Raw genomic sequence first — 13,931 nt, 5'->3', positions numbered from 1 at the left:
GCCATTTATTTGAAGCTGACTTTGCTATGGCTTCACCCCTGAATAGCAGATTTCTCTTTTGGTATGAAATGCACCTATAATTGAGCTCGTTTTGTGTTTTACCTACAAAGTCATTCTGACAAGTTAAAAGACAGGTATGGGGATGTCCCAGATGTTTACCCCAATAAATGCGTTAGCCATGTCCTTCAAACCCGCTGGACAAAAAGGGTTTCCAAGGCAAAGCTAATCGTGTCCTGGGGTGGGGAAAATGTCTTGCCAGCAGTGAGAGGTTATGCTCCCAGGATGGTAAGTCCCATAAAAGCACTTGCCAAATCACAGTGATCAGGAAATTTGTTTGAAAGGAACTCCCGCCAATGCTGAAGGCTGTAATTTGTTTCCACAGTAATTTTTATCCTTCTGTCCAAAAAAATAAGCAAATGGATAGATAAATTAAAATGGTGGGTGCCCGTACTTTAATTGAACTCCATCTCATCCCATCAGTGGTGGTATAGACTGGCATGCTATAATTCTGTTTACTCTGAACCTTTCCTAACAGACTCCTCACAGGGCTTACAAGAAAAAGGGAGCTTGTGGCTTTCCAAAAATCTAGTAAAAATCAGTGACTCGGGTCACTGGAACTTTTATCTCACCCAGGGCATGAAGTTTCTAAAAAACCACTGATTTTAAGAGAATTAGGTTTGTTGTAAAAAAAAAAATAAAAATTCTAATCATGCATAGACTGTTGATCTCATTAAATCCCTCTGCCTGGTAGACTCTGGTTTGATCTTTTCTTCTTCAGGAAGAAGACTGTGCCAACTACAGGTGGTGAGTTTGCATATGAGGGGCCTATCTACTGTAAGAAACTTAAGTACAGAGAGAGATATTTACATAGTCACTTTCTAACAGCTTTGTATATACTCGCAGGCAGGTGGTTGGAAACATGAGTGCTCAAATTTATCTGCATGGCCAGGTTGCAAGAAAATGCCATTTTCTTGCAGGTGTAGATTCCTTTGAAAGTCTGACTTGAAACCCGCCATGCTTAGCTCCTGAAAATGCACTTTTTCCTCCCGATTTAGAATTCTGAGCCTGTATCCCCTTAAGAAAACAGACTAGAAAAGCTAAACTTAACAGGATAAACAAAAACGAATATTCTCCCCTGACACTTTCCCCCTCAACCTCCCCACACAACGCTCCTGCTCCAACCCAAGACACACACTGCCTTTCACTCAGGTGGAACTTGTTCTTTGTCTTATGCTGTCCATTTAGCTCTTTTACAAACAAGTACAAGTGCCGAATCACAAAGAGCTTATAAAGCCCTTGTACTTCAGTTCGCACCTTAACTTGACAAAAACTACCGAAATCATACGATGTAGTAATAGGCAAAAATTTATGCAGATATTTTACTGAAAAGAGGCATTACAGAGAAGGGAGAAAAGGAAAAGGACTTTTTGCATGCATATATACTCTTGAAGTACCATTCCTGGTTCTGAATTTCAGAAAATGCGTATGTACTCTTCTCCTAGTCACAAAAATATTTTACTTTTCTATAGGCCTGAGCATCTTAAACACCCTTTTTAACAGAATAGTATAAATAATATTTTTTTTTTCAATAAGAGTGTCTTTTTTTTTCACATTTGGTTTAATTTATAGCATAGCCCAAATTGTTCTTTGGTTTGTTTCTGTGGCATGTACACGTACTATCTTTGAATACAAGGTGAAAGGTACAGTCCCAGCAGAAAAAGCTGAAGAAAACACCAGTACTTGCTTGAGGTAAGTACATTTCTCAGTGACCTAGAGAGATAACGTGGTGGGTCAGAAGGCCAGTCGAAAGAATCCCTTCAAGGGATTAAGCAATGGATCGGTAAATTATAGATGTGCAAGATTCTGGTGTGACAAAACATTTCTATGTAGTTTTATCAGGGTAGTTTTAAACTAAATAACGGCATATAAATATTCTATGAAACAGAACTTCCAGAGGTAACTAAATGTACTAAACAGAGAGAGTGCTCTGGAGACGGAGCAGTGCCAGAAAAGCACCAGTGACTTCCTAAGATACCTGAAGGGTCAGTAGCTAGTAATAAACCATTCTAAATATGTGTCCAACAGATGCACAATCTCTCTGGTACTTTTCCATCACATAATCACTTTTTCTCACACAGTATTCCTCAGCTAAACCTGCAACCCAGTGAAATGTGAAAATATTGGAGAAGTCAGTCTGATTTTTTAAATTATATGTTCACACGAATAAAAATCTTTGTCGGTGAAAGATTTCTAGGGAATTGAGATCGGCCATATACGCAGCAAAAACTGCTAAACAAGGCCATATGTATTCATATAGCTGCACTTTCATTTTTAAGTCTAGCTGATAGAGAAAGCACAAACGGTAAGAGGGTGCATTTGATTATGCAGAAGTCAATTTGAAGCAAACAATTTATGAAACCTATCCAGCTTACGCTGCCAGCAATTGGTGAAAAATATAAGAGTGAAAAACAGAAGGGTGGGGCGCAGCTGCTGTACTAGACAGACACTGGGTTTGCTTAATAGGGACTTTGTTTAGCAAAAAAATTGTCATGCAAATATATAATTTGCCAGCCTTGTTTGTCTGATTGCCATCGCCACAAAAGGTAAGGGAATCAGAATGTCAAAGCAGTCTTTGTTTTTTTTTTTTTTTTTTTGTTTTTTTTTGTTTTTTAACAGCTTCATATTGCTAAACTTACCAATATTAACTAATTAATTCTCGAGGCACTGACACTGGGACCAAACATGCCTGTAATCAAACCACCACCACAATTGCTCTTGGTTATGGAGTCTTACACACACATCTTAATCTAGATCAAAACTCAGATTCCCTAATTGTATTAATTTTAACATTCTCCTAAAAATTACTAAAAAATCCTTTAAAACCTAGAAGCTGTGCCTCAAAGACATATAATCTGTGAATAAACAAACCAGTGAAGTAGGCTCTGAAAATACCTGCTTTATGAATAATATAGAAAAAACTGTTCTACAGTAACGCTCTGTGCCCACCACACATCATTTACTTTGAAACTCTCCATCTCCTTCCAGATATATCCCTTCTCCTGACGCCAGCTGAGCTGCTCCTAATACAGGATCTAGGCGTGAAAACCCCCGCGCTTTATCCCCTTAAGCCGCCATGCACCAAACTGCCTAATTCTGAGATTGGTTGATGGCCAGTTAAGGTTTTGGCTAAACTGAAAACATTTTAAAATTTGATCACCTCGTACCAATCCCTGAAGTGCGGCTACGCCACCAAAGATTGCCAGCGTGCCCATCTCTTTCCCACACTGCTCCTGAATCGAACATGTTGCACCAAGGAACCCAGCTGTCTGGATAAACCCCTTTGGGCCAGCAGATAAACACGCAGGGCTGGAGGAGTTGGCACCCTCTGGGATTAGTTACACTAGCGGAATGCAAGAATAAATACTGTGAATTTAGAGGGATAACTTTGGGGCCCACTTTGCACAGAGGTAAATGACAACATTACTAGTAAGGCAGCAGCAAATTAGACTACGCGATTTCCCAGATGGTGCTGCACCTTTATACAATAAATATCACAACATGAACTGCTAGTCTTCTTTTACCCTTCAGGAAGGTACTTGCTAAGGTTCTTTCAGGGGCTTCACTGCTGTAAACAAACTGGAGAGAAATCTTCAGCAAACAGTTACAACATGCAGAGTTGTCACCTAATTATATGCTTGAGTTACACTACATATTGAGTGGCACTAATTGCACTGAAACGGGAATATTACTAACACATAGCTCGGCTATTTCATTTGTGTACACTGTGCTGTTGAGTAATTTCAGCGTCATTAAATGTTGGGTTGAAAGGTATGGATTTCCTAAAAGAGTTGTACCTAAAACAATAGAGGCCAAGATCATGGAGAAGTATGTCTCATCACGGAGAAAAACCCAGCCGTTATCTCTAAGTGCAAGTGACCCACTGTGTAGATCCCCTCAATCTGGCGCTCTCATTTTACCAGTGTATTTCATGCTCTCATGGAAAAAAAAAGCACAATCTAGGCAAGCTCACTGGTGGGATTTTCCATTGCTAAATTTTCCTGGGTTGCAGGAAATGCTTTTTCTTTTCTTCTTCATGCACAATAGAAAGCTAATTGAAAGACAAAAGTGAAGACAGCACTGAAACAGAGAGAAATGTAGCAACCCTGAAGGAAAGACAGTCATGAAATTAGAGAGAGATCTTAGAAGTCTGCAGGAGGGAGAGCAAAGGACACTGTAGGACTGAAAGACGGACCAAGAACAGAATGCCAAGAATGGATGAGAAAAAAATAAGAAATAAGAAGGAACAGGGAAAATAAGGTGGTTGCAATGGGACAGAGACAAAGTCCTCCTGGTGAAGATGCTGAAAAAAAAGGAGGAGACGAGTTGCTGGAGGAACACGTAAAGCTATCTCCCAGCTTTGTCTTCACCAATCATATGTTGTCTAACTGGGAGATAGATATCCACTAAACATTCTTAGTGTCCGTGTTACGAAAGGAAATAATAGTTAATGTACAAGTGTTTGGCCTGTCTGAAGAAGAAGAAATCAGGGTGGTACCTCTAACTTATCGGACAAACCAAAAGCAGACGTCCAGAGTCTGGCTTACTTCACTTGAATTACCTGGAAGAAGCAGAAACCTTTCCACTGAAATTAATTGATGGACTTAGTTTGCCATTTTGCTGTCATATAAATCTCAGAATTTAGGGATTTTCTTGTTAACCTTGGTGTCAAGCAAAAATTTGCTTCCCTTCACACATTACCATTCATTCCAAAGCACCTCTAGAGTATGTTCGGGCATAAGTATCTATACATTTTATATATATATATATATAAAAATATAAAATAGTGGCCAATCTGCATCAATATAATAGTACCACATATAGGCTCAAACATAAAGACATTGTCTATGTATAAGCAATAGTACCAGATCAAGAAAAAAAAAAAAATCAAACACATATAACAGGCGGAAAGCCACTTGCCAAAAATCTCCCATTTCCATGCTCTAATTCTGAAAAGATACGGTGAAAATATGTAGGTACCTGTATTCTTTTAGGGACAGATAAAAAGGGTATTACTGCAAAGCCTTTATATGTAGGAGTACATTAGCAAAAGTAGGTATGAAATACTCAAGGTTCTCCATTTCAAAAAGTTCAGAAAATCCTTTCTTTTTGCACTTGGCTCTTGAAGAGGATTCTTTTCAGCACTCATTAAAATGCACTTTTGGAATGAAAAGCACATTTTTCTCTCCTCAGAATGAAATAGGTTTGCCTGGCTTTAGAACTCACCTTTCGCACATATTAAAAAAGTTATTACTAATGTTTTAGACAGTATGTCTGAAAAAATCCGATAAATAGTTAGTTCTAATTTTTCCAAAATTACTTCAATAGAACTGGGACTATTGTACTGAAATTTTAAAATGCTGAACATACAAAGTGCAGCAAAGACATTCCGCATTTTAGAAAACTGACAGGATACTTTTGTTCAAATAGGCTTGTTTTGCACTTAATGTCTCCTTTTCAAATGCAAGATATATACAAAAATAAGTGACAAAACTCAAACATGAAGCAGTAGACTTGTGTGGGTTTTTTGTTTGATTTGTGTTTTGTTTGTTTGTTTGTTTGTTTTTCTAGAACTAGCCATGAACATAAATGGAAACTGGGTTCTCTTGATGGAAAAGTCTATGCTAAAGTGGTAAGCAAGAACTAATAGCTATACTATCTTTGCCTTCTTTCAGGACAAACAGCAATTTATATTCTTCCCTCTCTTTAGGAGCTAACAAATAAAATAAAATGACGATTCTATCATATCTCTTTTTCAGTAATTAACTAGACCCATGGTTGATTTAACACCTCTGAAAACCAAGAATGCAAGAACATGCATATTTTAAGAGCATCCGACAATGGCTCTCTATAGGCCAACATTATTTACCAGTTCTGTCAGGGTGCTATTATGTTGCCTGTACATACTAATATAAACCTGTTTCATTGAAAGCACAATTTAGCTTCAGGAAAATATACTGCAAACTGATGATTCCCTTGATTAATACTGGCTCTACTGTAAGCTGCAAACTAGCAAAAATAATCATGAATTACCACCATCCCGAGAACCAGTCATTAAGGAGAAAAGCAGTGCATTACACACAGTAACACAGAAATAATGCTATTAAAACTGTTGCTGCAGTGGCACGCTTTAGACTCTTCACCCACATTCTATTATTCTTATCTGCCATTACTTAACGTAACTTAATGAACAGAGTAAGTTTAAGATGAAACACTAGGCAGATTTTCTGGTAATTACGGTCACTTCACTTAGCAGAAAGCATCATGTGGCAAAAAGGTTTACAGCTCTGGCAGGGGGGTTGGACTAGATGATCTCCAGAGGTCCCTTCCAACCCTATGATTCTATGATTCTATATACTAAAACCAGAAGACTAGTAAGTAACTGTGTATTCAACAAAACCAATGTTATATAGTGGTAGAAAAACAAGATGCGCATCTGAAGCATTGCTACAGAAAGAAAGATTCAAACTAGAATAAAGACTCACATATACCATACACATACAAAATATGTAAATCTAAAATGAGTCCTTTAGCGTAGCTTGCTGATGGAGGCCTGATGCCGAAAGATCCGCATACTCTTTGCTTCTCTTACATTGAATTTCTGTGTGACTAGTCTCATAAACCATTTCCGCAAGTGAATCAACCTAATTTCCACCTGAATCCATTTTAGGAGCTCTTACAAGCTGAAGACTCACAAAAATATTCCGATCATTCGCTTACAAACATCACTCAAATGGCTGAAATCAGTTACCTAGATTCATTTGTTCCTAAGCACTCAAAAGCAATCCATGCAACTGTAGGCACATCACAGCCATCTATCATACTTCAGAAACAAATTTCTTCCAAGACCCGATCTCTTAAGTGAAATCTGAGCATGCCAACCTCCTTCACACTACTCTGAGTTCACAACAAGCAGCAGATGGTACGGAAATTTTCCATCTGGGGACATGGCAGGACATATAAAACTCCCTCATATCAAAGACCGTTTAAATGTGATGAGGGGAATAGGCTAAGCTGAGAGGCAGCGGTACCCACAACTTCGGTGTCAGCCCCATCTGCAGACTACCTTAAAGATGGGCTGGATCAGGTCAGTCCTTATGAGCTTTATCTGCACCACACCTACCTCAGGGGTCACTTCAGGAGAATACGCCTGGACTCAGTCCTAGGAGGCTGGTTCAAGCACAGCTCCTTCCGTCTGCACCCTGCTATTAGGGGATCATCAAAACTTGAACTTAGTAAATTTGCTCCAAATGTGTAAATAGAACCAGCAGACTCGGAAAGTGAGCATACTCTCTAATGGCTAAACAACCTCCAAGGGTTCTGTACACAGCACGTTGAAACAAAGCATCAAGGAAGTCACACTTGATCTCCTACTATTCGCTTTCAGTCAAGTCATACAAAGTATAATTAAAGCCAGAGAAAATTAAACATCACCTGCATTACTGTTGCCACAACTACGTGAGCCCAAGATGTTATTTAATAACTACATCTCCTCTTCTTTTCTCTCACAAAAACGTATATATGAATTTGAAGTTCAGAATGTAAAGTATAAAGAACTCCCAGCCTGGATATTTTTCTCTTCTCTGCTTCACCACAAACCAGGGCAGATACAGATGATTTTTCCGAACAGGCTGCTTCTTCCCTACCATGGATATGGAGAAATATTCCAGATAAAGTATCTTATGGAATACTAAATTGTGCTGGTTGACAGTTTAATTTTGCGTTATTTGGCTGGCCATTTAGTTTTATTTACTTAATTTATCAGTTCAAAAGAAACAATGACAGAGAAAGCCACACTGGGAATTATCAAGCAAATAAAATTACACTTGAATTAACAAGCTGAAATTAGCTAAGTGATTTGTTGTGCAGCTAATCATCCTTGATGAAATCAGCTTATACTCATTTCTCAGTCTCCAGACCATTAGTACCACTACAATTCCACATACTGGGAATTTGCTGGATCCTGTGCACAACCACAAATGCATCTGAGAGTCCCACTTTCACTGGGTGGTTGGTTGAACTTATCTGTGTCACAGCAACAGGAATCTGGAAGACAAAAGAGGTGGATATGCATGAAATATTGAAGTAAAAAAAAAATTTCACATTAAAAAAAACAGCACTGCCAGGTTGAACCACTGTAAATTAAAAGTCCTAAATAAGTATTTCATACAATACAGCATAATATGACTAAGGATTTATTGAAGACTGAAATTACTGCTTTTAATTTTTATTTTATCTCAGTTTGTTTCGCTTCTTATATAATAATATTCACATCAACACTGATAGAAGTGTAACAATTGTTAATGGTGAAACAGAAAAGGGTAGTAATTGTCAGTAATGTATTTCCACCAGTTGAAGAAAAAGTGAGATGCTGCACTAATATCAGACAAGGAGGAGGAGGTAATACCTCTTGTCTACTATTGAACACACAAACTGTAGAGGTTCAGCTTGGGACGGACATTTTAAAAGCTTATGGCTCAGCTAATTTGCACTGAAAACTGTTAGAAGAGGACTTTGGCCCAGTGATATTCATGCTTAATATGTCTTGTCTTCTAGCAGAGAAAATATCAATGTCATGGAAAACGTGGAAAATGCCAGGTGCTCACTTGCCAATATCTAGGTGGAAGAAATAAAAATACTTAGCTAGCCGTAGACCAGTCCAGCTTTACAGAACAGAGATATTGACGTTGGGCAACATGCTTGTACGAAAATAGGTATCGAGTTTGATTTCATTCTTTGGGCAAGATTGCAGCTTTGGCCGATACTTGTATAGATGTAATAACTTTAGGATTTTGTAAGGTGTTCGACTTAGTGACAGGTAGCATTTATACAGTATTAACACAGTTAATTAGACTGACTGATCACAAACAGCAGCCACCACTAAAGCAGCTCAGGCTAACAGCGTGTCTTTACAGCATATCTTGCTTCTCCAGACATCAGAGCTAGCATTCAAAAGTTTTATCAAAGACTGGGAAGGAAACATAAATTTACTGCCTAGAAGTTCTGCACATGACACTAGCAGAATAAAAATAATAAAATGCCTGGATGCAAAGTTAGACCTTGCATAAATTGCAAAGTTATAACTCAGAGAAAAAAGAGCGCAAGATAGAAGCTTGGGGACCATGTTCTAGAAAACCACAGTTCTGGAAGCAATCTCAGTATTGCAGTGGATGAACAAAGTAAAAAGCTGGTTACACATCCAGTGAATGCGAATTCAGTATCACCTGCATGTCAATCAATGGCATGACTTCTGGCATTTGAGTTGAGCATCAGTAGTTGTTCTCCTTGTTCCCAAAATACCATTTAGCTGTGCTTTTTTTTTCTGATTAGACTGCTAGATGTCTAGGAAAAGTTAAATTTGAGAATATTAACGGAAAAAGTGAGTTCTGGTGAATTAAATGCTGTCATAAATTTACATTTCTTTTACTTGATTTAGTGACTGGTTCGGCTGATTTATTTAGGGGTTCTGGTATATATGATCTGCTTTGGTATAATAAAAGGAAAGATGTTAAACCAACATCAAAACCAGAAGTGGCTTGGAAATACTGCTAATAATACATCAATTCAAATTTGGCTTATATCAGCTTAGTTATTGGAGATTGTGACATATTGCTGCAAAATAATAATTAGGAACATGATAGTACTTATATAGGGCTTTCATTGCCAGTTTCCTAAATAGTTATTAATTATTCTACAGGCCAAACTGTATGAAACTTAATCAGGAATTTTAAGTTGCATGTTTATGCATATTGCAGTTATTGGAGAATGTGACATAAGAAGGCTGAAAGCCGTATTTTCAAAGTCTTCAAAATAAAAGATTCACAGAGTTCAGAAATAAGTTTATAAACTTTGTCCAGCATGAAAACGTAAACAAAATAAGGCACTTATTCACAGTCTCAGAATATTGTAGAGAAAAGCTTATATTAACTATCAAAGAAACTGTCTTAAAAGATTTTGAGGAGGATACTCTAGAGAAGCTATTGAAAATCAAGTTAGAAAAAGCACTGATGAGAAGGATGCAATAACTATTTCTTTTCAAGTTAGAGAGGAAACACAGCAGAGGAAGAAATGAATCAGAGTTTTATGGACACAAAATGTAGTTAGAATTGGCATTACGAGTAGGTGTGTGACCAAAAAAATATGCTGGCAAATTTGGCAGCTCAAGGCATAAATTGTGTCTGATACACATTTGTGTATGAAATGAATTACATTTCATCTAATGAATGAATCATACATCTAATGAAAAGAATTACACTGATTTTCATGCGTGAGTGCAAACCAGGAGAAGTTGCACTCAGGTGCCCTTGAGTAAGCCTCCTTAATTTTAAGTCTAATGCCTTGTCACACAGTTTTTCTGAATTTGTAATAATTGAACAATTTGCATCTTTCCCTCAAAAATTATGATAACAGTGAACTAATTTCTCTCCTTTTTTTTTTTTTTTAAGAAGGAGTGACGGGTTCTTGCAGTACAAATGCCACATGTAGGATTTTTATTTTTTTTAATAATAAATTTGTTTTCATTACAACATGGCTAGAGCTTGAAAGTCACTTTCAGTTTCGCTATTTAATAAAAATTATGAATGACTCAGTGATATCTGCTACTAAAAGCGGACACAGTAGCCAAACTGAACAGAGAACACAAACAAAAATTTCAGGAGAAATTAGCAAATTTTGGAGCAGAAACATCTCAGTAGGTTTTGCCAAAATCCCTGCAGGTGTCCACACTCTTCTGCTGGGTATTCTAGTGAGAGTGAAGAATTTATGGAATCATTTTCTAAAACAAATGAGAAAGTTGTAGTAGGGTCCAGTCTAACAGAACCAGCAGCCAAACTTTTGGATAGAGGTTTTAGAAACAGGATTTAGAAACAAGAGTTTGTGTAAGGAAAACATAGCTTAAGTTAGTATAGCCACCTCTTCAAACTGAGGTACAGCCTGTGTCCAACAATTAGTCATGTAGACTGAAATGAAGTCAAAGTAGAAGGGAATCCAAGACCCAGGAAAACTCTTTTATTCTCTTGAAAGACTGCAGCCTTATTAGACCCGTATTTACAATTACATATGTTTATTTTTAAAGACTGGAAAAAGAAATAATTTTACAGAACTGAATACTTCTGTCACTCGGTGATGAATGTGCTGAGTGCCATTTCATAGGTGAAATCTTTTGAATAAATGTCAAGATAAAATGGGCTTTTACCATATGATGGCCTATTAGGAAATATGACCTTTTGACAGAAGGCTTGTAGTAAATGATAAAATAATTTATTGAAAATTACAGTGTTAACATGGGTAGCAAGCAGATAGCTGGTGTTCTGAATTCCTCACCTGAATGGCAAGATATGTCATGACAGGCCGACGTGTTAAACGGTTGAACAGTAAGCTAGGAATGTGCCAGTGGTTGCTAATGGGTGGCAGAGGTTTTATTGCATTACATTCAGAGGATGAATTTTAACTAGAATCATTCCAAAGTGTGTGTTACCACAGACAATATGAACTCTTGTGTTGTACAAGTCACCAGTTTATGAATAAACTTCCCAAGCGCACACTAGTGCTGGGGGCATTGACATCTATATTTTGGATTATATACTTCAACAATAGAGAGAAAGATATTTAGAATGCATGTTGAATTCTATTCATCATTGCGATCAGTGATCTAGATAGTATTTTCTATCAGAGTTCTCAAATTTTATTTTCTTCAACTTTGAGGATGTCAGAATCTTACCCTTCAAAAAAGAATAAAATAACGGCCTCTAACCTTATTCTGAAGGAGATGGTAAGCAGGGTGCAACTACTGCCCCACTTCAAAACTGAGTCAAAGATAAGAGCCAAAGTATGCTGCAAAATAATAATTAGGAACACAATACTACTTACATAGGGTTTTCATTGCCAGTTTCCTAAATAGTTATTAATTACTCTACAGGCCAAACTGAATGAAAATTAATCAGGAATTTTAAGTTGCATACACTGATCACCTCATAAAATCAAGGATCCTGTTTCCATGTTAATATTTTTTATAATAATAACAGAGTCAAAGAAATGCCAGGCATCTATAATGCAGGCAGAATATCCATGAAGACTGTGCATTTATTTTATTTTATTTTTTTTTTTACTTTTCAGGAAACAATCGTAAGGTTTGGAGTCTTATTACTGGAAACAGGATTATTTTCCATCACACATAGCAGGAGCATCAATTCCATCTAAGTGCTAGCACTTAATCAGTTCCATTCAATTCTGCCTCCTTTCACAGTGGAAAAAATTCTACTACACGTCTCTCTTAGAATTATTTTCCAGCTTCACATATTGGGCAATTTGAACAAGCATTTCAACTTTAATAATGGTTTCTGGATGACTACATAAATAGTGAATCATTACTATTTAAATGAACAAAGAAAGCCTTCAAGCCAATAAAATTAAGAAAAATATCCTAAACCATTAACAAAGCCTTTGGTACCTTTGCCTAATTTGTCCTGAATTAATCATGGACAGAAAAAGAAAACAAATGCTACACTAAGGAACATTAGCTATAAGCACTAATGGGAAAAGACTATATAGAATAATTATTTTGTTCAAAAACAAGTAAAGTTCTTGAGAGTTGAACTTCTGTGAAATTTAGAACCTAAGAAATGAGTATTCACTACTAATACGTAAAAAAGTATGCCTTTGCAGAAAATTTTCTATGTTCCATTGGCTAGTTTGCATTGTAAGGTATTTCATACGTAGAAGAGGTGCACCAGTAAAATTTTCGTGCCAGCTGATGTTTCCTGACATATTGACCATTTACCAGAACACTAACGGTTGGTGTAAGCAAAGCTCTATTTAAAATGGAAGGTGTATGCACTGTAAACAAAGTAAATTCGTAAAGAAATAAATATTTGACTTACTATAGGACCTTGCTGTATTTCAAATTGTTTTTACATTTTGAAAGCCCGACTGTACCTCTCCTTCTCCTACCCATTAACTCTTCGGAAAGATATTCTGATGTCTCCAGATTTCACGATCCTGGTGGCTCAGCTCCTATTCTAAATTTATATTTTTTCAGAATCTATTCTGGATTTTGGATAACAATTGTGCATTTCAGACTGCTTCCTATTGAGCGAACAACAGAACACAGAAGACTGGGCAGAATGGCTTCTTTGATACTTGGCAAACTGCAGCCAGTACCTTGCCTTGGTGCTCAACACCAGGTTTATGAGGTAGCAGACCTGATGTGGGAGCAAGAAGGGTATGAAAAAGGACATCTCAAATGGTTTGAAGAAATAAGAAATAAAAGGTAAAATTTACCTGAAGTCCTTTAGACATAAAAGTCCCTGTTTGCAGCTCCCTTAAATGTATAATCACAGTTATTTTAAAAGTCGATTCTTCAAGATAAACGCCTGGTTTCGCTAGTACAGAACCCCTATGGGATGCTTTATAAAGTTGCTGGCAGCCTGTCTACTGCATTTCTTACATGGTGTTTCAGCTTGGAGACTTTCAATGACAGTGCAATGAAGACCTCACAGATTTGCCACACATCACTGTCATGTTTGATGAACTATGATACTGAAATGAAATGGCACCAAGAAGAGGGTAGAAATCTTCTCGTGCAACTTTTACTCGTGCTAGTGAGCACTCACCCACGTAATCTTACTGGAGTTAATGGGGCTCCTGACATGACTCACAAACAAGAGAAATGGTTCCAGAAGGAAGGACTTCCTCAGAAACCAATGGATACAGTACTGGAAAGTAAATCAATTCCTAACCAGATTTATAAGCACTTGAGTCAAGTGCACATTTACAAGAATCTAATTTTTCTTTTCAGACAACTTGCATCTGATCAGTGATTTGAAATTTTATTCAATTGTCTTCATTTAGGTGAATAGCTGAGGTAGTTATAATGG

The 13,931-nt window shown here is 37.2% G+C and overlaps 1 protein-coding gene across 1 annotated transcript in view; it reads right to left on the bottom strand.

Moving 5' to 3' along the window:
• PLXDC2 (plexin domain containing 2) overlaps positions 1–13,931 on the bottom strand; it is a 282,172-nt gene that overhangs the window by 60,298 nt on the left and 207,943 nt on the right. The window contains exon 7 of the mRNA XM_054189766.1: positions 8,004–8,103. Within this exon, the coding sequence (XP_054045741.1) occupies positions 8,004–8,103 (100 nt within the window). The remainder of the gene's footprint in view (positions 1–8,003; positions 8,104–13,931) is intronic.

Source organism: Rissa tridactyla, chromosome 2 (genome assembly GCF_028500815.1).
Source record: "Rissa tridactyla isolate bRisTri1 chromosome 2, bRisTri1.patW.cur.20221130, whole genome shotgun sequence".
NCBI lineage: Eukaryota > Metazoa > Chordata > Aves > Charadriiformes > Laridae > Rissa > Rissa tridactyla.
Note: the sequence above shows the minus strand (reverse complement) of the source record. Positions and strands in the feature narration are given on the sequence as shown.